This window comes from Gorilla gorilla, chromosome 2 (assembly GCF_029281585.2).
Source record: "Gorilla gorilla gorilla isolate KB3781 chromosome 2, NHGRI_mGorGor1-v2.1_pri, whole genome shotgun sequence".
In the NCBI taxonomy this organism is placed as follows: Eukaryota; Metazoa; Chordata; class Mammalia; order Primates; family Hominidae; genus Gorilla; species Gorilla gorilla.
The window spans coordinates 138,161,996-138,189,541 of record NC_086017.1 but is presented as its reverse complement, the minus strand read 5'-3'; the positions used below and the strand labels follow the sequence as shown (position 1 = coordinate 138,189,541).

The 27,546-nt window shown below is 62.6% G+C and overlaps 1 protein-coding gene across 1 annotated transcript in view; it reads right to left on the bottom strand.

The window, feature by feature from the left end:
* The window catches only part of PLXNA1 (plexin A1), a 54,305-nt gene that overhangs the window by 22,513 nt on the left and 4,246 nt on the right, over positions 1–27,546 (bottom strand). Inside the window, exons 2-14 of the mRNA XM_031009365.3 lie at positions 25,074–26,343; positions 23,298–23,480; positions 11,405–11,545; positions 10,163–10,263; positions 9,866–9,989; positions 9,631–9,784; positions 8,692–8,791; positions 6,958–7,072; positions 2,716–2,916; positions 758–854; positions 498–691; positions 244–395; positions 37–157 (exon numbers count right to left, since the gene is read on the bottom strand). Coding sequence (XP_030865225.1) covers positions 37–157; positions 244–395; positions 498–691; positions 758–854; positions 2,716–2,916; positions 6,958–7,072; positions 8,692–8,791; positions 9,631–9,784; positions 9,866–9,989; positions 10,163–10,263; positions 11,405–11,545; positions 23,298–23,480; positions 25,074–26,324 — 2,934 coding nt within the window. The 5' untranslated portion in view covers positions 26,325–26,343. The remainder of the gene's footprint in view (positions 1–36; positions 158–243; positions 396–497; positions 692–757; positions 855–2,715; positions 2,917–6,957; positions 7,073–8,691; positions 8,792–9,630; positions 9,785–9,865; positions 9,990–10,162; positions 10,264–11,404; positions 11,546–23,297; positions 23,481–25,073; positions 26,344–27,546) is intronic.

Sequence of the window (27,546 nt, the reverse complement as noted above, 5' to 3'; positions counted from 1 at the left end):
CAGGGAATAGGGAGAGAGGGAGGGCAGCAGACTCACCACGAAGGTGAAGCGCTTGGGTGACAGGGCGCGGTAGTGCGGTGAGCAGTCCCGCACGCACACCTCCACCAGGGCGTCATGGGCACGCACGGAGCTGGCGTCCCCGATCTCACAAACGATCCTGTGGGCAGGCGGGCCTCAGGGGCTGCAGGAGCCCCGCCCCGCCCTGTCCCGTCCCGCCCCGCACACACCCAAGGCTGCACTCACTGCTCCGCACTGATGTACTCGCTCTCCACAGGGCTGCACAGCACCTTGCCCACGCGCACGCCCAGACGCACGTCTTCGAATCGCAGGCCCAGGTTCTCGCCTGTGATAGTGAGCCGCGTGCCGCCCTGCCTCGGGCCCGTCTCGGGGGACAGCTGAGGGAGGCAGAGGCTGGGGTACAGGCATCCCACAGGGCGTAGGGTGTGCGGTGGTGCAGGGCGGGGCATGGGGTGTGGGGGCAGGGCTGGGGGCTCTACCTTGAGGATCTTGGGGTCGGCGCAGCGACTGCTGCCGTGACGCGCGTGCATCCATGATGCAGGTGTGTCGGCAGCGCAGTGGTGTCGCAGGGAGCAGCGGCGCTCGGCCACGCACCATCCGCACTCGAAGCGCGGGTCGGCCTTGAGGCAGAGGCCGCAGCTCTCGCGCAGGGCCGGGCACTTGTAGAGGTGCGCTGCGGGGAGGGGGTGCGGTCAGCTCAGGCCCGCCCACTGCCCACCCCGCCGGGGCGCCCACTCACCCTGGATGTTCTGTGGGTTGTCAATGACAAAGTTGCCGTTCCACACGACTGACAGATTCACTGGCAGGTCGCTGACATCGTTCCCCTCGTAGGAGTACTGTTGGGTGATGGCACCGTCAGGCTTCTCAGCTAAGCGGCCTCCAGGCCTCCCGAGCCTCACGCCCACAAAGCCACCAGGGCACCAGCTTAGGGGGAAGTTTCTGCAGCCACAACCGCTCCCTCTCCACCCTCACCCTACACAGGACTTCCTTCCTGGCTCCAGAGCCCCCTCTCTCCAGGCTAGCAACCATATGAGGTGCCCTTCCGAGGGCACCTCTGTGCTTCCCACAGTCACCTCTGTGGCGCCCCCTTGGAGACCACCTCCAACCACAGGCAGCCTCTGACCACTCCCTACAGTCAGCCAGGCTGGGAAACCAAGACTCCCAGCTGGCCCTAGAATACGTATCAGCATGCTCTGTGAACCTCAGCATCTTTGCTGAATGGGCCAGGACTGCCCTGCCTTGAGGTGGGAGATCTGTGTCCCCGGACTGGGGCAGAGACAGGCAAAATCACTGTCAGGTGCAGCTCTGCTCCCCGTCCCCTCCTCAACAAGGCTGGGCTGGGCCCAGGGGAACTGCCCCTCCCAGGGAGCCTGGCTAGGACTCCAGCTGTGCCCCACTTTCTGCCACAGATGACCTCAACTCTGTTCCCGTGCTGGGGCGGTGCAGGGAGCCCAGCATCTCCAAGGGGCGGCCCGGCAATTCATCATTATTTTATCTGCAGGAATTTAATTGGATCCTATCAAATTCCCCGATACTCCCGCTTCCCTTTAAACACAGCTGAAGGGAAGATTAATGTGGGCCTGGTGAGAAGGGAGGGTGGGGAGGGAGACGCAGGTGGAAAGTGCAGGGCAGGCGAAGAGTTGGTGATAGAGCAGAAATGTCTGGAAAGACTGGACAGCAGAGAGAACTCCAGATAGCTGTGGTGGCCAGGAGTGATCCTCATGGCTGACCTGCAACCCAACCTGCCCCAGGAAGCCTGTTGTGACCCTCCAGACCCTACCCCACACTGCTGGGACAGACCAGGTGTCAGCCAAGGGGCTCCAAACCTCTGACCCCATCAAGGCCCTCCCCAGGGCTTCCAGGGGATGGGGTCCAGCCAAGGCCTTGTCGACAGCCCAGTGCCCCACACAACAGCCCAGCCACCTGCCCCTGCAGTGAGTTCCAGGAAGCCCACTGCTCCCTGGATCACACCCGTCCTGAGCAGAAGGGGAGACAGAGGCCTGCTGGGAGTGCAGGACTTCAGCCCAGGCCTCCAACTGCTGGGCAACTGGGCCCCACTCCCCCACCACTCAGGAAATGGCTGGTTCTATAGAGATCCTGTCACTGAAAGCACTGCACCTGACAGTAGAGCTTTTCAAACACTATTGTGTCAGATCTGAAGGTCTACACATGCTCGGACCACAGGCAACAACCGTCTGCTAGTGTGCAAGTGCGGGCCAATGGGAGTGTTTTCTGCATTTGGCCAGAGACGGACGGAGCCATGCGCTCTGGCACCCTCACCTCTGCCCTCCGGGAGCCACAGTGATGAAGGCTGGCAGCCACCTGGCTATTCCTGCACACACTCAGACCTGATGATCAGCCCATGCCTGGGACCCATGGATGCTGCAATGTGCGAGTCCCATGAGGCTGGCTGCTGTCCACTCCCACATTCAGGCTGCTCCCACCACACATCTGGGTGCTCTCAGCAGCTACCAGGACAGCATGGGCACCCTGCAGCCCACTTGCCCACATGACCCAGGCACATCTGAAGGGCCTGGCAATGGCCTGGGGAAGCCAGGAGTGGCTTCTGACTCATCAGAGATACACGTGAACACATGCACTGCCCTTTATGAACAAGCATACGCCAGGACCCAGGGCCGTGAGGATAACCGGCCCATTCCAGCTCACGGCCCCCAGCCCCTGCCCTGGCCACCTCACCGAGGAATTCTGGCACTGCAGGCTGGAGCTGTTGAAGCGCAGGGCGGTGACACGGGCTGGGCTGCCGGGGATGTGGAAGAGGCACTCATATCCACGCTGGCCTGACTGTGGCTGTGGCAGATTCCGTGCGGCCAGGGTGATGGGCTTTACCACTCCCACTGGCACGTAGATCTGCGTGGAAGGCAGGATCTGTGGGCAGTCCTGGGGATAAGAAGAGTTTCGCTGAGCCCCGGGGCGGAGACCAGTGAGCAAGGTGCACCCCACTACGCTCCAGATGTGCACTGGGCCTGTGGTGCTCCCAGCCAAGCACCAATGTGCCCATTTTATGCACTGGCAAACTGAGGACCGCTGGCTGGGACAGTGACTGCATACTGTGACCCAGACAGGCTCTATTACCTCTGGCCCCTGAATGCCCTGCCCCATGTTCTAGGACCCCCACCATTCCAGAGACCAAAGGAGCCCCATCTGGCCAGCAGCTGAAAAGGCCCCAGAGGCAGAAGAGATTGGGGCTCTGGGGCTGCAGGCTCTGTGCTGGGGGCCCAGGGAGTGTATAAAAATAGCCAGAGCCCAGCAGAAAAACAGGGCTGGCCTCTGGGGCCAGCATTTCGGCAACAATAACTGATGCAATGGCCTGGCTTCCTTGCAGCATGGCTGCTGCTGGCCTCAGGAGATGGCCCCTCGGGAACACTGAGAAGCTGGGCTTTAAATAGGGATGCTGAAAACAGGCTGTAATCCCCAAGCCCTGCAACAGCCCCCAAGGCAGGCAGGAAGGCCCAGGCCGAGCTCTGCAGAGATTTTCCAGGACCCAAGAGGGGGCCTGGACTCTGGCCTGGCCCCTCAGAAGCTCCAGGGAAGCCGAGTTAACAAGGCCCAGCTGGGCAAGATGACCACTAATCTCTCGGTCTGCAGGGATGCTCCTGTGTCCACTGGGGAGAGGCAGGTGGTGGCACCTTGCAGCTAGGGCCACTGGCCCCAACTTAGGGGCTGCACTTGCAACTCTGTGTTCCCAGAACAGCTGCAGCCGGAAGGCACAGGCACGCACAGTGGCCATACCTATGCTGTACCTCCCTGGCAGTCTGAGGCGCGCCCAGTGACTCTGCATCTGAGGCTCAGGCTGGAGTCTCACCGTGACACGGGCCACTGTGGGCCTTGTCACCTTAGGGCCCCAGCCATGAAAACGGGTGGCTCAGGGCACTGAGACTCCTTTCAGTCCAAGCTGGGCTGCCCGTGAGCGCCCGAGAATGGTCAGTCTGAGACCAGCTGAGCTGCCCCCACCATCCAACCAACCGAAAAATTCCCAGAGGAGCCCAGGCAGCTCAGCCTGCAGCAAGCCAGAAGGTGACTATGGTGAGGCCCGGGCTTTGTTGGTGCCCGTAAGTTCAGGAAACCTCTTGGCCGGTAGCACGAGACATGAAGCTGGCTCACCTGGCGTGAGGTCTCAGTCATGGCCCACCCCCAGAACCCAGGTCCCAGCCATGAAAAAGCACCACCCACCCCAACACCAGTGTGAGCGTGTGGGCCCAGCACGCATCGAGGCCAATGTGGCTGGCCCCTACCTGCCTGCCCCATCACCCTGAAGCTGGCCTGTCCCCTCACCACCCCTGCCCTCCGCCAGGGGCAGGAAGCTGACTGGCTGCCTGGGCCACACCCGGTCCTCTCAGGTGCTCCCCGTACCCCCACCCCATCTCCTCCCCAACACCTAGCTGAGTGAGAACCCAGGAAGCTCGGCACCCATGCGGCCCACTGAGTCAGGCCTAGGCTGAAACTCCAGTGATCACCTGACTTGACCTGGCCTGACTCTGACTCTGACAGGAGGCCTGCAGTGGCGTGGGTCTCCTGGGATCAATGACAGCTCAGAGCCAGGTCCAGTTGTTCCCAAAGGCTCTGATTACAGCCTTTTCCCCAGTGCATAGTCTCCCCGGTAAAAGGCTGGAGGTCCTTCTTCAGAGCCAGGTCCGGTTGTCCCCAAAGGCTCCGATTACAACCTTCTCCCCAGTGCAGTCTCCCTGGTAAAAGGCTGGAGGTCCCTCTGGGAAACTCTGGGGGAAGATTAACAGGGTGCATTTTGCCAGCGCACAAGGCTCCTTCCTCAAGGGACCCCAGCCTCTCCTTCAAGCAAGGAGTCTATAGACTTGCTCAGATCTGGGAGCTGACTGGTGGGGCATGCGACTGTTATGTGAAGACACGAACCACACCCCTCCCTTTCTGCAGAGTCCAGAAACAGGCATTTCTAAGAGAAAGTCCCGACTTCTCAGTGTGTCTCATGAGCTCAGCTTCGGTGGGGGCTCCACGTGGGAGCCCTTAGGCCCTGGCACACAGCACCAGCTGCCTCCATGGCCCCAGTCTGGCGGCCCTTCCCATCAACATGGACAGGCCACTCCGCCTTCAGACAAAACACACAGACCCCAGCATGCAGGCAGGCACAAGAAGGGGCCACAGAGATCCCCTCCCAGCATGGGGGCAGGGGGTGGGTGGTGGCCTTGGGGGTTAGGCCCGGCTGTCTCAGCAGGAAGCTGAATGTAGTACACTCCTGTCTCAGGAGGTGGCCCGAGGAACCCACCAGAAACAGAGACGGAAAGAGGGCTTGTTGGGGGGGTGGGGGGGACTGCCACTGGCCATTGTTCCGTCAGTCCGGGAGGACTCACGTCACACCCCTTAGGAACGGCTCCATAAAAATCTGGGACTCAAGCTAAAAAAAAGAGTAAGTATTTGTGGAGAGAATCCACTCCCCACACAATCCTGCGACCCCACACATGCCCCCAGCCCAGCCCTGCCTGCTCTGCCTCCCCAACCCTGAGGCCCAGGGCCACTACTCCAGGGGCCACTTCCTCCACTCTCCAAGGGTGCCTCGAAGTTCATGGCATGGATGGGGAGGGCTCAGGGAAGGCTGCCACTGAGGAATTGGGCTATCTCAGCCCCAAAACCATCCCAAGCTGCCCAGGGCCCTGCTACCACCCCTGACGACCACTGTGCTGCCCCCCACTGCTTGAACCCTGGGCTGCGCACAGCGCCAGAGCCACTGCATCTGCACATCATCCCCACAGTGACTTCACGCCCAGCTCTCCCTGGCCCGAGAGGCCCCCAGGACCAGCTCTCGCCTCAGATTCCACCGTGGGCTCTGCCCACACCCCAGGACACCTTGGCCTGGCTCTTCAGGCAGGCCGCACCCCCAGAGAAGCGCCCCACTGTGTCCCTGGCTCCTGCACACCCACTGTTATAGGCAGTCACCCTGACACAGGCACTGTGGTCCCTGCTGCCCCGGGCTACCCTCCACCGCTGTCCTGTGCCCTGATGTCATGCCAGGGAGCAGAAAAGTCCAGTCCAGAGGGTGATGCTGGGGGCCAGGGGGCCTCTGTGAGAAGGGACCCAGAGGAGAGAGAGCCACCATGCAACTTCCTCAGCCCCCAGCCCCCAGCCTGGCAGGGAAGTGCAGCCCAGCTGCAGCCTCCAAGGTCTCCCTGGCAAGAAGAACCTGACCCCTCCAGCCAACAGGCGGAGTGTCCACAGCAAAGGAAAGGGACCTGGCTGCAAGTCCCGGCTCCACACCCACAGCCGGACCCGGTGGGGATGGGGGTGGGGGCTGCCACAGCTCCGGCCTCAGCTTTGCCACTCAGCACCTGTGGGCCCTGGGTCCTGCCCTGTCCTGCTACTAAGCGCCTCAGGTTCCAGAAGGAACAGCCCGCTGTTCATAAAGCTAGTGCCTTGCCCAGCCCGGAATAATTACTACCTAATTACTAGCAATTACCACTCAGCGCCTGGCGACTCCAGAACCCACCAGCCTTCAGGCACGCTAGGCCGGCAAGCTCCCCTGCCCAACACGGAGGCCTCTGTGCCTGCCCAGCCAGGCACCCGCACTCCAGGCTCTGCCCGCACCTGCTTTGCAGCCTGACAGTGCCCCCAATTGCACCCAGGAGCCCGTGTCTGCAGCCCCCACACAGAGGCCCAGGGACAGAACTCATCTGAGGCTTTTCCCCCTCCCTGAGTGTCACGAAGGACACCCAGGGGTCACCAACAAATACCACAGGCCTGACTTCAGGCCAAGACAGTGACCCCACAGGCCTCCCAGCTGGCATCCAGGGTCACCTCGCTGACCCAGCCTGGTGGTGCGTGCACCACACGGTGACATCCCAGACATCCACAGGTGCTCCCTGGGCCAGGCCTCAGGCGACACCCAGATGGGATGTCTCAACCCAGTTCTGCTCCACCTCTGAAAACCTGACCCTCACCCTTGCCCGGCCTTACCTCAGACACGTTGACACGGCCCTCCAGGAAGGCGCAGTCAGCCACATTGTGCGTGCACACGTGGCGGTATTTGCACCAGTGGCAGGGAAAGGAGCCGTTGACACAGGACAGGCAGCTGCAGGGAGAGGGTGGGTGCTGAAGCCTGGGGACCCGCAACCACGTGGAGTCACCCATGATCAGAAGGACACTGTACTGCCCCTGCTGGTATTCATAGTGCCACCTCAGCGTCTTGGCACTGACTGCTCCTGGCCTGGAAAGTTCTTCCCCCAAACCTGAATGTGGCTGCCTCTCTGCCTCCTCACACCTCCCCGACAGCTGGAGGTGTCCTGCCTCCCCAGCCTCTTGCCTGCCCACCCTCCTGACCCCAGGCTCCCTATCCTCTTTGCCGCTTTTTCCTCCAGAGCCTTGATCACTACCTGACTGCCAGCCAGGCATGGATACTCGCATCAGAAATGTGTTAGTGCAACTAAGGAACTTCATTTTAAGTCTTGACTCCTTTTGGCAAACTTAGATTTAAACTGAAGCAGCACGTGCTGCCACAGAACTGGACAGGGCCATGCACATCACCTCCCTGCAGAAAGCAGGATCGCTGGGGCAGGAGCTTGTCTGTTTCCCTCTGACGCACCCCAGGGTCTGCCAGGCTGGCCACTGTAGGTGCTCTGCCCACAACTCAGCCTTGCACAGGGCTGGCACCTTGCCATCTCAACAGCCTCCAGGAAAACACCACCTCCATCTCCTCTCCAGGATCTCCTGACCCGCCAGCTCCCCCACCACCCTGCTTCTCCTGTAGCCCTCGGCCCCCTCCAGGCCTCTGCCCCAGAGATCCCCCACCCCACCTGGGACGGGAGATGCTGCATCCTGGAAATAAAAAGCCTGCTTGGCTCACAGCAGTTGCTCCACAAAGAGCTGTGACAGAGTCCATCTGTGAGTCAGTCAACAAACAAAGGCATACCTGAAAAGCCATGCACCTCCTGTCTCTGAGGCCAAAGCCTACTGCCTCAGCCTGGGTCCTCTGGTTCAGGGAAGGAGTGAGGGCTCTCCTCTGGGCTCACAGTGGGACTCACAGGAGGCCCCCAGCTCCTCCCATCCTTCCTCTGAGGCTGGGGGTGCTCACAGCCAAAATGGGCAGCAGGCATAGCAGCTGCCTCCTAGACACACTCCCTGCCCAAGCAGGTGGACTGCACAGGGGCCAGCACCAACCAGAGGGGACCTGGACGCTGCATCGTCCAACAGTAGCCTGCCACAACTAGAAGCAGCAGGTACCCAGGGGCCGTGTCTGGGCCCCTGCTCAGGCCCCCAAACCAGCCCTCAGCTCCTCCCTGAGCGCCTCCCCTCCACGCCAGTGCCCATGGGCCACTGCCATATCACGGTGGCAACATTGCACAATGTGCCCTTGTAGCCATACACAGCCACCAGGGGCCCTACAAGATCCCTGTGGGGCAGGCACTGCCGCCCACTCTGACTGCTGCTTCCTGGTACGCCTGCCCCAGCCTCAGGCACCCTCTGCACTCATGGCCTTGCCCTGGCTGGCTCCTCTACCTGCAAGCTGCTCTCACAGTGGCCTCTCCTCCCTCCCTGACCACCCGGCCTCAGGAGCCCCAATCATGGAATCACCATCTGCTGCCTGGCCACATGAGGACAGGTCTGCAGACAGCGAGCATAGTGGGACCACAGGGATGGGAGTGGGGCAAGTAGCCCAGGCCCAGGCGGGCGGAGGGGCCTAGAGACACTCACGACTGGTGGACGCTGCAGTTGTAGAAGACGAAGTCCACAGACGCAAACTTCTTCCCTGTCTCCTTGGACTTTAGGTAGAGTTTCACCACCCGCTGGTCTCCTGCACGAGCAGCATGGCTGAGTCACCAGGACTGCTTGCCCAGGACTCCCGCACAGGGCAAGTCCAGACAGGGGAACAACTTGCCCGGAGACCCTCCTAGCTGCCACCATCAGTCGCATCAAACACGCATCCAGCCCCCTCAGCCCCCAGGTGACCAGGGCCTGGGATCTGCCCTGCTTGCCTCCTGCTCAGTAGTGTGAGGGGTTGAGAACCGCGAGACTCTCCCCAGGCCCCCAGGCTGCCTGCTCCTGTGGAAGGGCCTGCAGAGCGACTGTCCAACGGGCTGTGGCAGCCAGAGGGGTCCTGCACCCCAAGTCCCCATGAGACTGTCCCCCACCCAACCTGCGCCCCACATAGCCCACCCCTCACCCACTCCCACCTCCAGCCTGCAGCCCCCCGCAAGACCCCAGGTCTCCGCCATGTGGTCCCTTCATCCCACCTACCCTGCCCTGCTCTTCCACCCTCTGGGTCACCATGGGACACCTAAAGACCTTAATGCCAGTAAGGATGGCAATAATTATGGTAGCGGAGGTGAAGTATGCTCATGTGTCTATGTCTATTCCTACTGTAAATATATGGTGAGCCCATAAGATAAATCCTAAGAAAGATGTATCCGCTGTCCACCTCCCTGGCAGGAAGGCTCCCACTCTGGCTGCATGCCTGGAGGGTTTTCTCCACTCCCAGACCAGCAGGTGGTGAGACCCCCCCCCCATATCAGCTGTCAGAGTGTCACCAACATGCCCTTGGAACTGAACAAGGGAGGCGCTAAACAGGTGGCAACTGGATTGCAGCCCTGGACCTGGCCAGGCAGCGGGCACCATTGTGTTGGGGCCACTCACCCTGGCCCCGCGTGATGGGCGCCACCTCCCGGGCGGAGGGCGAGCGGCAGTGGATCCGGCCATCCTCCAGGATGCTCTCAGATTCCGTGAAGTCCTCGAAGGAGCAGTTGACGCCAGCTGAGAGGTCAGGCACGTTCCAGGCCTGCAGCACAAGCTGGGCAGGCAGCAGGAGGCGTGGTGAGCAGGGTCCCCATGGCTGTCCCCCACCCCTTACCACCTGGGGTGCCACACTTACTGGGACCTGGGACATGGTGACAGACACATTGCGGGGCTGCACAGTCAGCTGCACACACTGCAGCAGGTCCGCAGCAAAGCGCTGGGGCTCGTCTGCTCGCTCACAGGCGTCCCGCCGCGAGCAGCTGCAGGCAGAGGGGTTGAGGCTGGGCGGATGGGGAGACCTACGGGGCCCGCCTGCCAGGCGGGACCTGGGCAGAGAACTCGGGGTGGCTTGCCCTGTACCAGGCTCCCCCTCCCCCACTGTGAGACCACCATGGCCCTCCCCGCCTGCCCCTGCCCACCTGCCCAGACTCACATGCTGTGCAGGACACACCAGCCACAGTGGGGGTCCCGTGACCCCAGACACAGCTCACAGGACGTGTACTGCACACAGCTCTCCACAGGCACCCGCGTCACCTGGGGTGGGGGAGGTGTCAGGCCCCTCCAGTACCACCCCAGGGGTCCTTGACCATCCTCACCTCTGACTCCCTACTCTGCTCTCCTTAGGCCCGGGGAGGCCCTGCACTTGTTCTCAGTCTATTCAAAGGCAGATCTGGTGACCCTGCCCTGGCCAAGCCAGGTCGCACAGGTCAGGCCTCTGCCCTGGAAACCCAGGGGGCAGCAGCCAGAGAGAACAGTCCATATGGGGTGAGACAATCAAAGAAGCACCTGCAGCTTCAACCAGAGTTCCTCTCCATCTGTCTGGACTCCCTCCCAGCTCTGAGCTTCCCCAGCGATCAATGGGCTTGGCAGGCCCCAATCCTAAGCTCCAACGCAGGCCCAGACAATGCTCAGAGGGGCAGGCTGGGCCCCAGCTCACTCTGGCTCCTTGGCTCAGCCCAGCATCCCAGTGCCCACGGAGGCACGTCCCTGAGGTCCCCAGGAAAGCAGAACCCCACTGCGCCCAGGAGGGGCAGAGGAAAAACGAGCCAGCCAGAAGTGGAGGGAGGCTTGGCCTCAGCTGGTGTGCCCAACCTGGCCCCACCTGCCCCATCTGCCCACCCTCCAGCTGCCACGAGGTTACCAGGTTGGGCCATAGGGCAGGGGTGGACTCCAGGCAGGCCAGGCCAGGGACTCAACTCCATGGCCTTACAGAGTTGGGCCAGGCACCAGGTTGGGTAGACCAGGCCAGCCACAGGCCCCGTGGGCAGACCCACTGGACAGAGACCCAGCCCCAGGCTTGAGGACTCAGTGGCCCAGTACACACCCCAAACCCTCTAGTGACACCTGCCTCTGAAATTGCTCTCCTTCATACACCTGTTTCTGTGGTCAGGAAGTCAACAGGGGAGGGGTGGGAATGCCAAACCCAGCCCAGGAGAACATGGAGGCAGCAATGAGGCTGTGGGGCCCCTGGTGACCAGACCGGTTCCCCTGCAGACCCAGCCGAGCCCACAAGTCTGCAGGGAGGCAGAGCACAGACCAGCGTGAAACTACTTTCACCAGGAGCCATGGACGCCCAACTTGTGATGTGGCCCCACCCCTACTGCTCTGTGACTGGGGTTCCTGGTAGGAGGGCCCCCACCTTCAGCCACACCGTCTTGACTGGTGCAGCACCCACCTGCTTCTCGGTCATGGCGTAGAGGTACTGGTGGTTGGGGCTGAGGACGAGGTCTCGCAGGATGGGGCTGCCCTCCTGGGCCACAACGCTCTCGTAGGCCAGGGCAGGCCGGCCACCGGGGTTTGAGAGGTCCACCAGGATCTGCGGCAGCAAGGGGCCCTAACTGGAGCTGCGCTGATACCTCCCTGACCCAGCCCCACCCCCCACAGAAGATCAGGGGTCTAAAGCCCCTCCCTGAGCTGCCCAAACATGCATGAGCAGAGAGGACCAGCGCCAGCCATACTCACTCTCCACATCCCCAGCCCCAGCCCCAGCCCCAGCCCCAGTGCAGGGCAAACTCAGACCCCAACAGGCCAGTCTGTGATTCAGCCCCTTTAACAGTCAGCAGAGGCCAGAAGGTATTGGGGCCTGGAGACAACCACAGCCCAGCACCCACCACGCAGCAGCATGGCCACACCCAGGGTGAAGGCTACAGGAGTCCCACGGGTGCCTAGCCATCCCTGGGGCCAGGCTGGGCTTTTGAAGGAGGGACATTGGTTGTGGGGGGCAGAGGCCAGGGCTCACAGGAAGTCTAGGGCAGTGGACCAGGAGACTCCAGAATGGGGTGTCCTAGGGGTGGGGGCATCCTGGCAAGGCAGTGGAGGAGGGTGGGCGTCTCATCGGCATGGAAATGTATTCCAGATCCCAAACAAACCAGGCGTTAATTAGCCAGCTCTTCTCCGCAGCTCGCGATGCTGCAAGTATTTTTAGTTGCTTTTACCAAACAAATGTATTTAATTAACAGAGAGACCCACGGGGCTTTCCAGAGATGGGACTCTTGGGGCGTGTCTGCCCAGCTCTGAGTTCAGGGCAGGCTCTCAGGCTGCGGGCTGTGGCCTGCTTCCCCCAGCCTGACCCACTCCTGCTCCCGCTCTACCTCTCCACTTCCACCTCAGGGCAGGGGCCTAGGCCCAGACTCAGTACCCCTCCTCTGTGTCCTCACTCCTCACAGTTACAGAGGAGGGCAGGTCCAGGGCAGCAGGGCCCAGCGAAAGCCCTGGTTGGAGTCCGATCCATCAGGCCTGGGCTGAGGGCGGCCAGCCAGGGTGGGGCGCTGTGTTTCTGGGCCAAAGAGGCTGTCGGCTGGGAGAGGGGGAGGGCCGCATTCCTGAGCGCCGCCGGCACCCCCCACATCCGCTCAGCTGCCTCGCCACCAAGCAGGCTTAAGTCAAACCAGACCCGGAAGAGTGGAGCCCAAAGCTGGGCAGGGGAAGAGGCGGCCAGGATGGGCCCAGCTGCACTGGCTGCAGGGCCATGGCCCACGGCCTCTGGGAGGAGAGATGCAGGGACAGTGGGCGGCCCAGGAGCAACCAGGCCACGGCCGCCCAGCACCCCTGCCGGTGGGGCCTGGACTGCACCCACACCCGCACCAAGTGCACCCGTGCCTGCCTGCCCTGCAGCCACAGCAGGAGTGGGAGTCCTTGTTTAAGATGACCACTGGCCCAAGGCCTGCCCGACGGACGCTTAGGATGCCAGCACCACAAACCCCCTGCTTTGCTCTGGGTCAGTGGCCAGAGGCAGGTACTCAGACCCAGGCGGATGCCAGCCAGGACCAGCCTCTGGGCCACAGTGCCTGGGTCCAAACCTCTCTCTGCCTCCCTCAGACAGAGTTGTTCTGAGGATTATATGAGAACCACGCCAGGCATGCCAGGTGGGAGCAGGGGGACCCAGGGTGGCCAGGCCCACAGCAATCACCGCACCTGAGCAGCTAACCACACATCCAAGCCAGCGGCTTAAGACAGCCACCAGGGAGTAGGGGAAGGAAGGCGAGGAGGGCAGGACACAGACTGGGTGGAGGCTGGGGCAGGTATGCCCAGTGCACAGACCTGCGGCTCCAACCTGGAAGACCCCGGTTAGGGACCGCGATTCCTCTCATCTCCTCCATCCTCACAGCCCTGTGGATATCCCCAGCGGCTTCCCACTGTGAAGCCCAGCCCCAGCTCCCCCTCCCCTACCAGCACCAGGGGATATGGCCCCTGGCCCCTCTTGCCCCTGGTAGCAGAGCCCCTTCAGCCTGAGCTGATGGACCCTGGCCCGGCATGCAGGGAGCACTTGAGAGGCGTCTCAACAAGGACATGACCCACCTCCCCAACAGCCAGGGCCACATGATGCCGGAGCCTGACCCTGGCCTGGCATGCAAGGCATCCACCCACTCAGGGTTGGGGGCACAAATGTCACACCAAGGGGTGAAGAAACAGGTCATAGAAGGGCAGGTCCAGGGGGCACACCAGCTCCAAGGAAAGGAACGGTGGGTGAGGGGTGCAAGGAGGGGTCCCAGGAAGGGAAGAAGCCATAGGAGCTTCTTCTGGAGCTGGGCCCCAGGCTCCAGAACGCCCCGCTCCACCCAGCAGCATGCCGACTGGACAGTTGGCTCTGACAGCTGCAGCCGGGAGCACACGCGTCCAGCTGTCCATCCGCCATGTACCCATCTGTCCACCCACCTGCCACCCCCACCCCTTCACACACACAGGCTGGGCCCAGGGAGACAGAGCCCCAGGAGAGGCAATGGCATGGCCAGTGTGAGCGGGGCACTGGGGAGGCCACTACGGCACAGCACACCAGACCAGAGGATGGATGTGACGCAGGTGCAGGCCCCACACTGTTCACTGAGGCGCCACGGTCCAGACTCAGCAGGGCCCCTGTGCACCCACACATGTTCTACAGGGCATCCAGCTAGGACAATGGTCCCCAGGACATGTGTCTGTGTCCTAGCCAGAGTTCAGGGTGAAGGGCCTGTGCAGCCAAGCCAGCTTTATCAAACCACACAGACAGGAGGTAAGCTGAGACACACAGCACCTGCCAGAGGAACCTTGGGCCCTGGACCCGCAACTGCACCTGGGAGGAGTACAGAGGCTGCTCGTAAAGTGGGAAGGGGGAGCCAGCACCCAGCAGGAGGGTATTCCAGGAGAACCAGAGCACAGGGGCACAGACGGCAGGTGGACCTGGGGCCAGAGCGGGTGGCAGGACAGAAGGGCACACGCCGGCCGGGAGCCCACGTGCCGACGCCCACACCCTGGCCACAGCTGTCCACTTTCGGGCCACCCGCCTGGAGGCAGCCCACCCTCGAGGTGGCTGGGCCCAGAAGCCCCTCCCACAGCAGCTGGGCAGCTGGCAGAGCAAATGAGAGGCTTGACGTGTCCCGGGCATGGGAACGGGCCACAGGCATGCCCTGGAATCTTCCCCCAGCTGTCACCTCCTTGCTCTGCAATTCTTTCCCCAAAGACCACCAGAACCTTCCACGACTGGCCCCAACAGCCCACCCTCCCACCTCCCAGCACAAACCAGGAGCTGGCGCTGCCCATGCATGCCGCCCCCTGCTTGAGAGGACCCTCCCCTTGACCCAAGGGGCTTCAGCAGAGCCAGCAGCCTCCCTGGATATGCCCCTTGGCTGCACCAGGCCCCCACCCACCCCTGGCTGGTGGAACACGGGATGCCCCCACCTGCTTCTGCCTGGACCATCTAACCCTGGGGTACCTGTCCTACATGCGCACGGGCGAGTTGACCCTGGGCTCGGAGCCGAGACCGAAGTGCAGTCCCGAGGCCTCTCAGTGCCCAGGCCACGCCAGGCATGGCCCTCACTCCTGGACTGAGCACCTCCCACCACCACAGGGCTCACCTGACCCTCCCCACAGATAGGCCAGGGAGCAGGCTCACCCCTTTGCCCCCAGGACACAGCAGGCAGGGCTCACTGCAGGCCCCAGGCTGGCCCTGCTGGCTGTACCCACTCCCATCACCGCCACAGCCCTGGCCAACTGCTGCTGGCGGGCAGCTGAGGGCCCGGCCAGGTCAGCTGTCCATCCCGCCCAGAGCCAACAAAGGGCCCATTCTCCGGGCTGAGGGCAGGCGGGGGTGCCGGGAGGATGTCTGGGCCACCCAGGCTATGTGCCAGGACCGGCACGCGCCCCAGCCGCCGGGAGGCAGGGGGCTGCCCAGCTTGGCCCTGACCTGGCAAGGGGAGTTGCCCAGCTCTGCCTGCCCCATGATGGCAGCCAGGGGCCTGGCCCTCCCTCTTCCTGTGAGGCGGGGATGCACCTGTGGAGCTGCCTCCTGGCCCCAGGGCTGGGAGAAGGACAGGACAAGGTGGGGACAGGCAAAGACCAGGGGCAGCAGCTAAGGAGGTGCCCACACGTGGAGGCCTCACACACTTCTCAGCCTTTCTGCAGAGGCAGATGCCAAACCCGTCCCCAGCCTGAGGTGGCCCCAGGAAGGGCTGCCCGAGGGGCAGGAGCCTCTGCTGCCCTCTCTTCTCAGGACCCCCACAGGGTGCAGAGCCCACCTGCCCCTCCCCTTCCCAGCCAGAACTGCACAGCTGAGGTAGGCCCCAGCAGACCCACTCCCAGACCCTCCTCACCCCTCACAGGACTGCCCCCTCCTCCAGCTGTGGACAGGTTCTAGGCCTCCTTCCTGGGTCCCCACCACTCTCAGAAAGACCAGGAGGAACTTGATACTGGAAAAGCAATTAGCAATTTCCTCTTGGCAGTAATTGGGTAATTAAAACAGGATTTGCAGGAAGCCCGAGGGCTGGAATCAGGCCAGACACACCTGTCGGGGGAGAGAGTGTCCTAGGAATCCCATCTCTTCCACCCCCAATCCCCAGCACACAGGGGAGAGCAGAGACTGAGGTCAGGGTCCTGGCAGGTGAAGGACAGCCAGGGCTGCCTTAGACAGGCTCCAGCCTGCCCCAGCAGCAACCCCTCAGCAAGGAGTGGACCTCCCCAACCCCTGGTCTCATCTGCCAACATCCACCTCACAGAGCTGTGTGAGAATTCAGGAGTTCATGGTTCCAAAGGGGAAGGGAGGCATGTCTGCTTGGCCCTGCTGTGGGGCAGATGTGCACAGCTGCCTGGGGAACCTAGCACCCAGCTGGTGAGGCCACACCTGGTGGGGCCACCGTGAACCACTGTACACTGCACCACCTCAGTCACATACCACTACCTGGGCTCCGGGCTAACCTGGGGCTTGGCCAGAGTCTCCGCCACAGCCAGGCTGTCACCAGCACGGGTCCTGTGGGGACACAGGCAGCAGGGACCATCTGCCCCAGTGTCTTCCCTCAAACCCACCAGCTGCCTGGTGCCCTCTCTCCTCCATCCTGTGACCTCAATGCCACCTCCAGCTCTGACCCTAGTACCACCCCATGGCCCTGGGCCCTCAAAGGCCCACATCAGCACCTACCCCCCATCCAGCTGGTCCTGCCACCTTCTCTGGTGAAGTGACCCACCACACAAGCATAGTGTGCCCGAGGCAGCCCCTGAAACCCCAAAACGCACAGTGCGCTTCCCAGCATCCACGGGGGCACCTCTGAGCTTTGGTCCTCCTGTTCCTTGTCCCCAGAACACCCTTCCAGCAGACCACCCAGTCCCCTGGGTTGTTCCAGCCTCCATACCCACTGCACGCTGCCAGCACCTCCTACATCGTGGTCTCTGCTGTGGTTGGGACCACAGGCCCCATGTGCCTGTGGGGGAAGGCGACTGCCCGGTGTGGATACTCACAAGGCCGCCCCTGCCAGGCTGGCCATGAGCCCGAGCACACACAGGACGGCATGGGGAAGCCACTGCTGCCTCCACCTTATCAATGGTGTTGAGGGGCCCGTGCCCTGGCTTAGGCCTGACTGGCCAGGGCTCTCTGTGAGTGCCCCATGGGTGGCCCTGCCAGCCACTGGGAAGCAGAAGCGATGCTTATGCACCCTCGCACACCACCAGCTCTGGGACGGCACTCATTATGCCCACAGGGCAAACAGCAGGTTGCTCCCTGCATCCTCATGGCTCGGCCCACAGTGGCCAACTACATCCAGGAGAGGCGGAAAGGGGGCGGGCACACGCTCACCAGGAAGCACAGATGTCGGCAGGTTACCGTGCAGGGCCCCGTGAAGGGGACTGGGACTGCTGGCCTGGGCGGGCAGTGGCAGCACACACTGAAGCCCCACAGAGAGCAGCCATGACAGGCAGCTGGCTCTGCCCCATCCCACCAAGACTACCAGTGGGGGCACAGCAAAGACGGACCCGGTGGCCTGCCCCAGAGCACCTGCTTCATGCCCACATGCTGCCGGGCACTGCCACAGGCCGCCACCAAGTCCTTCAGCAGCAGCAGAGGCGGTCCCAGAGAGTTAAGGCAGAACAACAACAGAGGCTCCACAGCCTTGTTCCCAGGCTGAAACCCAAAAGAAATCCATCCTTCTGCCACAGGAATCCACACACAGCCATGCTTACAACAGGCCTGCAAGGACTGGCAACACCATGGCCATCCAGAGTGGGCAGGATGCACAGGCATGTGTGCTTGAAACACGCAACATGAGGACATGGCACGCACCACAGCTGCCCACAGTAAGGAAGAGTCTTGCCAAGCAAAAGATGATGACTCAACCCCAGAGCCCACATAGCAGCACACAGCGTCAAAGGAGCCGGCCAGGGCGGTCACCCTGGGAAGGGAAGGACCAGGAGGGGCTGCCGGGGATGGTAGGTGCCTACGCTCTCCCGTGACACACCCCCAATGCATGCTTCCATGTGTGTCACTTCCATGTGGCGTCTCTCACAGGCTGACCATGCAGGGCACAGGACCCTCCTGCAGGCTCGGGAGTGGGCTGCATGCTGCAGGTGCAAGGGGCACGTCCCCAAAGAACGCCAACAGTGCAGCACAGGCTGTACCTGGGAATGACTGTAGGCTTCAAGGGCAAGTCATTGAAATCAACTCCCCTTGTCCCTCCCTCAACAACACACAAGATGAAACTCAATGGTGGGGGACAGCAGCCTCTCCACGGCTAAGGGGCTGGGGGCTCAGTCCTGCCCTGCACCTCCCTTGGGTCAGGGCTGCCTGTGGCCAGCACACTTCTTGCCCCCCCAGCTCCAGCTCTTTCAGGACGGTCTCCTACCACATCCCTGGCACAGACCCTGGACAGGGAGGCTCACTACAGACCTGAAGAGGCTCCAGCTGCCAACCCCACAGTGGGCACCTGCCACCAACTGCCTTGCACTTGCATGGGCTGTGAGATGCCACTCAACTTCCAGAACTTACAAATTCCAAAATCCTGCCTGGGGTCCGGGGGTATGAGGGGAGTGCAAAGAGGCCTCCAAAGCATGCTGGAAGCTTCTAGAGCAGTGGGGCCTCTAGGGGGCAGGTGTTCCTTGTCCCCAGGCAGCCCAGGCACAAAGCAGGTGCCCAGCTGTCTGCAGAGAGGAAGATGGCCGGGAAGGTGTCCTCCCAAGCTGCGCAGGGCTCCAGAGGCTTCGCTCCAGCTCCATGTCCTGCAGGCCACCATTCCCGAAGCTCAGGGATGGCAACTAATGCCACAGGCCTCCTAAGCACTTCAGAGACCCAGCTGCTACAGGTCCCGCCACTGGGAACCCCTAGGAGAGCTGAAGAGTGGTGTGGACCAGGCAAGCTGCAGGAGGTGCTGCAGCATGAGTCCTGAGGGCCCATGAGCACAGGGACAGGGGCCAGCCAGGCCAGGGCGCACACAGGGAACTGCAGCTGCAGCCTCTGTGCAGGGACCGCCGCAGGGAGATGCTGTGATGGCTCATCAGGGGCCAGCTCCAGAAGGAACTTCAAGCCCCAAGCCTCCCTGGGGTATGCCCAGATGCACCCAACATCCAGGGAAGGAAACCAAGGCCCCAGAGGATGGGGCTTCACCAGGGCCATGCCTCAGAGCCCAGGTGGGTGGCTTCCCTGAGCTACTCAAGGCCACAGTGCAGGTCCCTGGGCCACAAACTGGTGGCCAAAGAGATGCTTGAGTTGGTCCTGTTATACTCTCTTAAAACGTGGATTTAATAACCAAGAGATCTCACACAAAATACAGGTTTCCAGAATCTTGAAAAACCAGGTGCTCAGGCAGTCAGGCCTACATTCCCTGAATGGGCAAGCTGGGCCTCAGCCACAGGCTGGCTCCTTTTGCCCCGCAGCAGCAGCAGGACCAGAGCAGGGCTGGCCTCGGGTGCCCGTCAGCCGGCACACAGGGCAAGGCTCTCCCCAGCTTCCTCTGTAGGGGGATGGCACCCGCTCTGCAGGAGGCCGGAGCCTGTGCTCTCCCCTCCCATGGGGGTACTTGGGCTGATGCTACAGGACCCAAAACAGGGGCTGCTCCTGTGAGCTCCTGACATGGCCCGGGGTCCCCAGAGGCCACGGGAGGTGCTGGGAGCAGGGCCCAGGAAGTTCGCTGAGAGAGGCACCCCAGGGGGAGAGGCTGCCTCTGTGGGGGCGGAGCAGGTGCCAGGCAGGGCTCTGGTGAAAGGAGTGGGGACAGGGGCACCCCCAGTCAGCCCCATAGCCGAAGTTGGCAGGTCTTAAATTAATCAGCTACAATTTTACACCACAACAGTTTGACAGGCACTGGCCCAGGGCCAGCCAAGTCCCTGGAGCTCCCCAGACACTTTTTAAAGCCCGGAAAGGACTGGCCTGGGAAAGACAGGGAGTGGTCAGCCTGGCAGGCCTGCCCCTGGGTCAAGCGTGGGCTGGGGGTCCCCAGGGCCCAGCTCCAGGAGACCAAGTGAAGAAGGCAGGAGGCGGGGCCCTGTGCTCTGAGAGCACAGCCAGGCCAGCTGCCTCAGGGAAGGAGAAGCCCTATGTGAACAGGCAGGAGGGAGCCCTGGGGCCCGGCCCCTCCCAAGGCCCTGAGAGCAAGAAGGAGGCAGGGCAGCCCAGGGGCCGGGCTCAGCATGGCCCTCCTTACCCTGGCTCTGGACCCTGGACCACAGCCAGCCCCACACACAGGTTGGGTCAGCATGACAAGGAGAGACGAGGAGAAGTGAAGTTCTGCTGCCCCCGGGCCAGGCCAAGTAGAGGCTGTGGCCAGCGGGGAGCAAGCATCCTTCACAGTGGAGCAAGGCCAGAGGCCTCGCACTGAAGTCTGCAGGACATAACAGAGCCAAGGCAAGCAGAGTAGGACTCGAACCCAGGCCCCAGAACAAGTGAGGGTAGATCTCCTCCTCCTGGCCCCTCACCCCAAACCCAGGGCACCCTCTGCCCATGTGGCCTGTGGTGGGAAGTTAGGCTTTGAAGGTCCCACGGTAACTAGGGAACAAGGGAGGCAGAGCGGATGGAACAGGCAGCCACCCCAAAATGCACCCACAGCAGCAGGACCCCCAGCCAGGTCGGAGGGCAGGAGCTAGCCAGAGAGCCAGGGTCTTGGACTGTAACACAGGTGGGAGAGGGTGGCAAGGGGCTCCTCAGAGAGGGAGTCACTGAGGAAGGGGCCTAGCTCTCAAGGCTAGCAGAGAACTCTGCCCAGCCTCCTCCAAGGAACCGCAGAAAGGGAGGGAAAAGCCAGCAGCCCTGAGCACCTGCCTTGAGCACTCAGTTTCCCCACCTGTCAAACAGATGACAGGCTGCTACGAGGCCTCTGTAGGGTGCTGGCGCACGGTCAACACTCATCACACACCCCAGGCCACACGAGCATGCCAGGTCCGCATGGTACGAGGAGACACCAAGGCTCAGAGAGGCTGGACGGCTTGCTCAAGGCCACACAGTGGGCAGGAGAGGGCTGGGACCCACACTGACATGCAGCCATTTGCATGACATTGAGGTTCAAAAACCCTGCACGGGACATGCCCAGCTGCTGGACAGTTTGAGAGCAGGTGGATTTGGGTGAAAGAGTACAGGCGGCAGGTTCTTCACCAACATGACCGTGTCTGCATCCAGGGGGACAAAGCAGAGGCGTGCCTTGCCTGGGGGGGCCTCCGAACAAAACTCAGACCCAAGTCCCCGACTGCAGACTCTGCCAGGCCAGCACCCCCTGGGCACAGCTGACCCCAGATGCTCCCAAAGGGTGCCACTCACACGTGGCCCACGGCACCCAGCCCAGACTTGTTTAGGGATGGAGGGAGGCAGTACCCAGGATGGGTGCTGGGAGGCAGGTATGGGCACCTAGAGCCTCTGAGGAGAACTTGGGGCTCTGAGGGGTGGGGGCCCGGCCAGGGTCACCAGGAAGGAACTAGCCATGTCAGGCCATGAGGACGCAGCCTCCACCTTCCCAGCTGCACCATCCAGCAGCTGCCCACAAAGCCAGGCTCAAGGAGGCGCCTGGCCCAGGGAGCAGAGGACAGGCTCCACCCATGCCTGCCTCCCTGAGAATGGTCCTCCTTGGGACTAGGGGTGGGAAGGGGGAAATTGGGAGAAGGAATGGGGGCAGGAAGAAGGGGAAGAGTTGGTAGAATCTCAACCCAGAAGCAGCCTCTTCCCATAGATGGGCCCAAGCCCAACTCCGCAGTTCCCTGTTCTGTATCTCAGTTTCCCTCTGTGGGACTGGGGTGAGGAGGCAGGGGAGACAAGCCAACTGGCACCCAGAGGAACAGCTGTGTCCTGCTGCTCCCTCAGCAAAGCTCTGACCCAAACGGTGCCCCTGGGGGCACAAGAGGGTGAGTGCCGGGCAGCAGGAACAGGGTAGGGCTAGAGGAACCTGGTCACTGGCTGGGTAACAGGCTCTGGGGCGCCCCACAAAATGTCTCTAAGCTGCTGCACTGGGCTTCCACACAAGCACGGTCCTCTGTCTGGCAAAACCCACTCCAACACCCACCCCATGCGCTCGAGAGCCCTGTGTGCCTTCCAGTGTGAGGAGAGGGAGTGCAGGCTGAGAGGACGGGAGGGGCCTCGCACCAGAGCCACAGGGCGGTACCCCACATGGGGGCCAAGAGGGAAGTCACAGCAGAGGACCCAACTCAGGAGTCACAGGACTTCCCCCATCAGCTTCAGCCTCATAGCCACTATGAGCAGAACCAGCAGGACCCCAGGGCACCCCCACCCTGGGTGGCCTACAATCAGCAGCTGGGCCCCCACAGGCCCCAAGACCCCCAGCACCCCCCGCCCCCAGCCCAGAGCCTGAACATCTGGCTTATTTCACAGAGGGAAGCTGAGGCTGCAGGGGATCCCCTCCCAGAGATCACAGAGCCAGGGAGGGGCAGGACTCCCCACCACTCCCAGGGCAACTACCATGGCAGAGATGGGAGGCCCCCTTCCTAACACTGGGCACCGGGCTGAGAGCTGCAAGCCCTGGCCAGCCCCCGGCCCAGCCCCACTCGCGGGCACACATGGGCTCAGGGGAGCTGCATCGGCACCAGCCTCTGGTGCCAGTTATGCACCCCAGGGCCCACCACTGCCCACTGGGCCTCTGGGGTGTCCAAGTATCCCCACCCTTCAGTCTCTCCGGGAGCTTCCTCCACACCAGGCCAGCCTGGTGCCCACCCCAGCCCAGGCAGCTCCCCTCCACCCACACCCTCCAGGAAGCTCTGCACTGCCTCTGTCCAGCCCACTGTTCTGGGGAAGGAAAGGAGAACCCTGAAGACCAGACAGCCATCCCTGTAGCACCTAGCCCTCCCCCTGCCACCGTGGGGCCAGCCCAGGGCTGTGTGCTGGAGCTCCTCAAGCACCAGCCAAAGACAGGCGGGGGCACTACCCTTGCCCTGCCCTTGGCCCAGTAGAGGGGCTGGGGAGAGGCAGGGCCAAGGCCTCTGGCCCGGCAGAGTGCTGAGGCAGCAGACACTGGATCTCCTGGCTGGGGAGCAGGACCCAGAGGGGAGGGGGCCGCGCAGGCCTGCCCTCACCACCCACACCCAGCAGCCTCCCCAGGAGGTCGAGTGCCCTTGGAGAGCCAGACCCCGCCTCAGCATCCCTGGGCCCCTGCACAGGCTCCTGCGTGGTCTCAAAGTGTCCTTGCTTAGTGGGCCTGGGGCCAGTCATGGGCAGAGGCACAGAGGGGAGTGGGGCCCTTCAAGGTCACTGGGCCTAGTGTAGGGCAACATTCCCCCTGCCCCCGTACGCCAGATCTAGCCTCCCACAGCATACAGCAGCACTGGGCCTGCCACCTGGGAAGGCCTCAAGCCTTTGTTCCTGCCCCAAGCCCCCTCCTCACCCCACCCCACCCAGGCCTGACCTTGCGGATGCGGCCACTTCGCGTGCCGGCGAATACCACAGTGCGGCCCCGATAGTCATAGGCAGCCACGGCGGTCAGGCCATCATCCTTGTCCACGAACAGGGGCATCCCCTCAATGGTGACTGTGCCCCCCAGGGGCTGGTTGAAGTCCTGCCCGCAGAAGTCGTCGTCGATCTGCAGGGGCTGTGGGAAGGGGCAGGGTGAGAGCCACTCCCCGGGCACCTTCTCCCGGAGGACTGGGCCTCCCTGGGCAGGGCTGGGAGTGCAGTTGTCTTTCTAGAGAGATTGGGGGTAGCCCCCAGAGATGTGCAGACAGAGAGGGTTTAAGACAGGAGGGAGCAGGTCACACCTGAAAGGCAGAGGGCGGGCTCCCAGCTAAGAGCACGAGAAAGCAATCAATAGCTTGAGGCTCCGGAGCAGCTGGGGGCCAGTGTGGAGGGGGTGCTGCTCCACCGCCAGGCCTAAGGAGAGGGCAGGGCAGGCAGGGAAGGGATGTGGGGAGAAGTGGGGCAGATGGTCCTCGTCTGCAGCGGGTTCATTGGCGGGGGCCAGGCTGCTCAGGAGGAAGGAGCAGGGGAGGCTGGGCCAGGGCTAGGCCACATGGAATGAACAGGTGGGAGGGGGCAGTGGGGACTATCCCCAGGGAGGAAAGAGCAGGCCCCAGCCTTGGGGCAGGGCACAAAGAGAGAGTGTGGTGGGGCTTCACCCAGGCTCTGCCCCTACAAGTCTCAGTGTCTCCATCTGTATGGTGCAGAGAAAACACGTTCCTTGAAAAGCCAAGGGGAGGGTGGACAACCGCATCTGCCAAGCACACATGGGCCCTGCCTCACACAGGCAGTGAGCGTGAGACGGAAGGGCTGAGGGGCCCTTGCAGTCCCACTCTGCCCTGAGGACAAAACCAGCATCACCCTCAGGTCAGACATGGGAGACTACAGCCAGAGAGGGCGAGGCCTTCCCCTGAGATGGCCAGCGACCCCCAGCAGCAAGCCCAGAAGGCCTGGCCTCCGGGGTCCCAGGTCTGGGCCAAGTCCCAGCCCCTTCACTTTCCACCCTAAGCAAGGCCCGTGCCCTCTGAGCCTGCCCAGGAGTGTGAACAAGACACTCCCTGAAAGGCAGCATGATAGAGGCCCCACCCCAGCTGTGCCTTGGGATGGGTGCTGGGGGCTGTGGCTCCCTGCAATCAGGGTCACTTTCTCTGCAAGTTATTAACTGTGGCCTGCACCAGGGCACCATCAGCTCCCATTGCTGGGCAAAAGCAGAGGCCCAGCGGGCAGGTGCCACCAGGGTCATGTGGGGGACACAAGTGCTCCATGGAAATGGTGTCTGGGCTCACCTGATAGGCTCTGGCCCCAGCCTCTCACTTGCTGTGTGACCCAGGGCAAGTTACCCCACCTCTCTGATCCTGTAACCTCATTTGTAGGATGGGGACAAGATGGAGCAGGCAAGCACCAGGTGTAGGACCAGGCATGTGGCTGGCACTCTGTCCAGTGTCCCACAGGGGCTGTGGACTATGCCAGCAGGGCCTCGTCACCCCATCTTCTGAGGCACAAGACAGCATCATGGCTGGGAGCAGCCTTTGGGGCTAGCACCCTAGGTCCAAACCCACTCTCTGGGGGATGGAAAAGGGCAGCCCCACCTAGCTGAGCCTCGGGGATGGCCAAGCCAAAAGCCAGGCCAGGCACACAGCAGGCACCACTGGGCGTGCATCTGACACCGATGCCGTCGTCCCTGGAGGGAATGGGGCCGCGGGAGGAGGGGCGCCCCTGCCACACTCACCGAGTTGATGCAGCCCAGCTCCTTGTTGAGCAGCCACGGCAGGGAGAGCTTGCCCTCACCGCGGTAGCAGGACTGGATGCGCTCCTTAATCTTCTCCTTGATGGCCCTGAGCGTGAACAGGCACAGTGCTGACTCCTTGGGTGGCTTCACGCGGTTCTTCTGGCCCTGGGCGAACACGGTGAACAGCACGTCCTCGTCCTCGGCCAGGCCCAGCTGGCGGGCCAGGGCACGGCCGGGCCGGCTCAGGTAGGCATCCTGCACCAGGCGGTACTCCACACCTGCCTGCTCGCAACCAATGGGGAACTCGACGTACGAGTAGAATTTGGGGTCGTCCACACAGAGCCGCACGATCTTGGACGTGAAGAAGTGCTCGCCGGCGGCATCAGGCGAGGTCAGCTGTGTGTCCAGCTGCAGCGTGAGGTAGTAGACAAACTGCTCGCTGCGGAAGCTGTACACATAGTAGATGTCAAAGGCGGGGAACTTGGACAGCGTGTCCGAAGGGATCTTGAGCTGTGATGACACAAACTCATCCTGGTACACGAAGCCGAACATGTCGGCATCCTCCTCGTTGGCCATGAGCCGACGGCTGGACAGTGTGGGGAAGTACTCGGACTTGCCATCGATGGGTGTGCCCACGAAGAGCTTGGCCTGGCCCTGGCCCGGTGGCCCGGCAATGAGCACGCCTGCCATGCTGCCTGCCTCCCGCACGCTGGACAGGTAGTGCTCCTTACGGTGGTGTGGCTCGCCCAGTTTGAAGAGATCGTCCAGACGCAGGAACTGGCAGATGCCCTGGGAGGCGCTGCCACAGGCCAGCAGGCGGTTAGCGGCATAGTCCAGCAGCAGCAGCTTGTTGACGTTGTCAGTACTGCCCAGGCCGTGGGGGCAGGACTGCACGCTGGGCGGCGGGTAGCACTTCTCGTTGTCCTCCACGGGGCCCGTGACGTGGGCCCGCAGCAGTGTCAGGTTCCCCGACAGCTTATAGATGCGGTTCACTGCGCCCACATACACCTCGCCTGTCTGCTCATGCACCACTAGGTGGGTGAGGCCCCAGTCGCTGGCCGAGAAGGTGCGGAAGGGGGGCTGTGAACCCCCACCTGCCCTGGGCAAGCCTGCCTCAGCCCACATGCCCGGCAGCAGCAGCAGCAACAGCAGCAGCAGCAGCAGGAGCACCTGCAGGCTCCGCGGTGGCAGCGGCATGGCAGGCTGGGGCCTTGGGCCTCGGTGCTCTGGTCCTGCTGGGGTGAGCATCATGGTGCCGGAAGCTTCAGCCCTGGGGAAGCGGCAGAAGAGGGCATGTGAATGCAGGCATGGCCCATCCCATGATATTATGATCTCCCAATGTGAGCCCTTCCAGTGTTGGGCGTGCCCACTGCACCTCCAGGAGGCAGGACCTGACCCACCAGGAGGAGCCAGGAGCAAACTGGGCACCTCCCTGGCCTGAGCCCCTATAAGCTGTGGGGTGCACCAGGTATCCCCAGGACACCTGGCAAGAGGTCACTCCGTTGGCACCTGTGCCCTGCCATCACTGGCGGAGGCCAGGAACAGGAAGGCAGGTGACAAGGGCCTGAGGTGTGGAATGGGACCCCAGCTGACACCGACATCTGACACCAACCTGGAGAGCAGCCTTCACCCAGAGCCTCCCTATGCACTGGGGAGCAGGACCCTCCCCACAGCTCTGTACTCCCAGGGTGGGCACCAGCTCCCTGCCTGAGGCTGGTGGGGGCATACTCCATCACCGTCCCCTACAGAAGCTTGACATAGATGGGCTTTAGAGCTCACTCCCACCTCCACAGCCCTGCCTCTCCCCTGAACACGCCCTGACAGCCCACAGCACAGGCACCACGGAGGACATAGAGGCCCAGGCTACACAGGCAGCAGTTCTCACTGTGGATAGGTGGCAGCCTGGGCTGCTCTCCGTGGGACCCCAAGCCCCATGCTGGATAAACCTTGAGACCTGCAGTCCAGAAGCCAGGCAATGTGTCCCACCCACATCCCCACCCCAGCCGACGGGTGCCCCGCCACACGGCCCCTTCCCAGGCTCCCTGGCCCACCAGCCCTGACTCTCAGCACTCTATCCAAGCCGTCAGTCCTGCTCCCAGCCTCACACCCAACTCCAAGGAAAGAGGAATTCCTCCACAGGGAAGGCTGGCAGGTGCTCCCTGCACTCCACCCCTCCACAGTGACCCCTTCCCAGCCTCAGCACCCCATACCCACCCAGACCTGTGTGGCCCCCTCCTGCCTTGCTCCACATCGGGCCCTCACTTCCTGGTCACACTCACTACCAAGGTCCATTGACTCCACCCCAAACTCCACAAAATGCCCACTCCTCCTTCCTGGATTGCCAGGGTACTCGGCTCCCTCCACCCACAACCACCTACAGCCAGGTCCCTATGCAGAGGCTAAGGCCACTCTTCTGACCTGCACACGAGGTCAGCGCTGCCCAGATCCTGGCGGGAGTCCCCATATCCTGTCC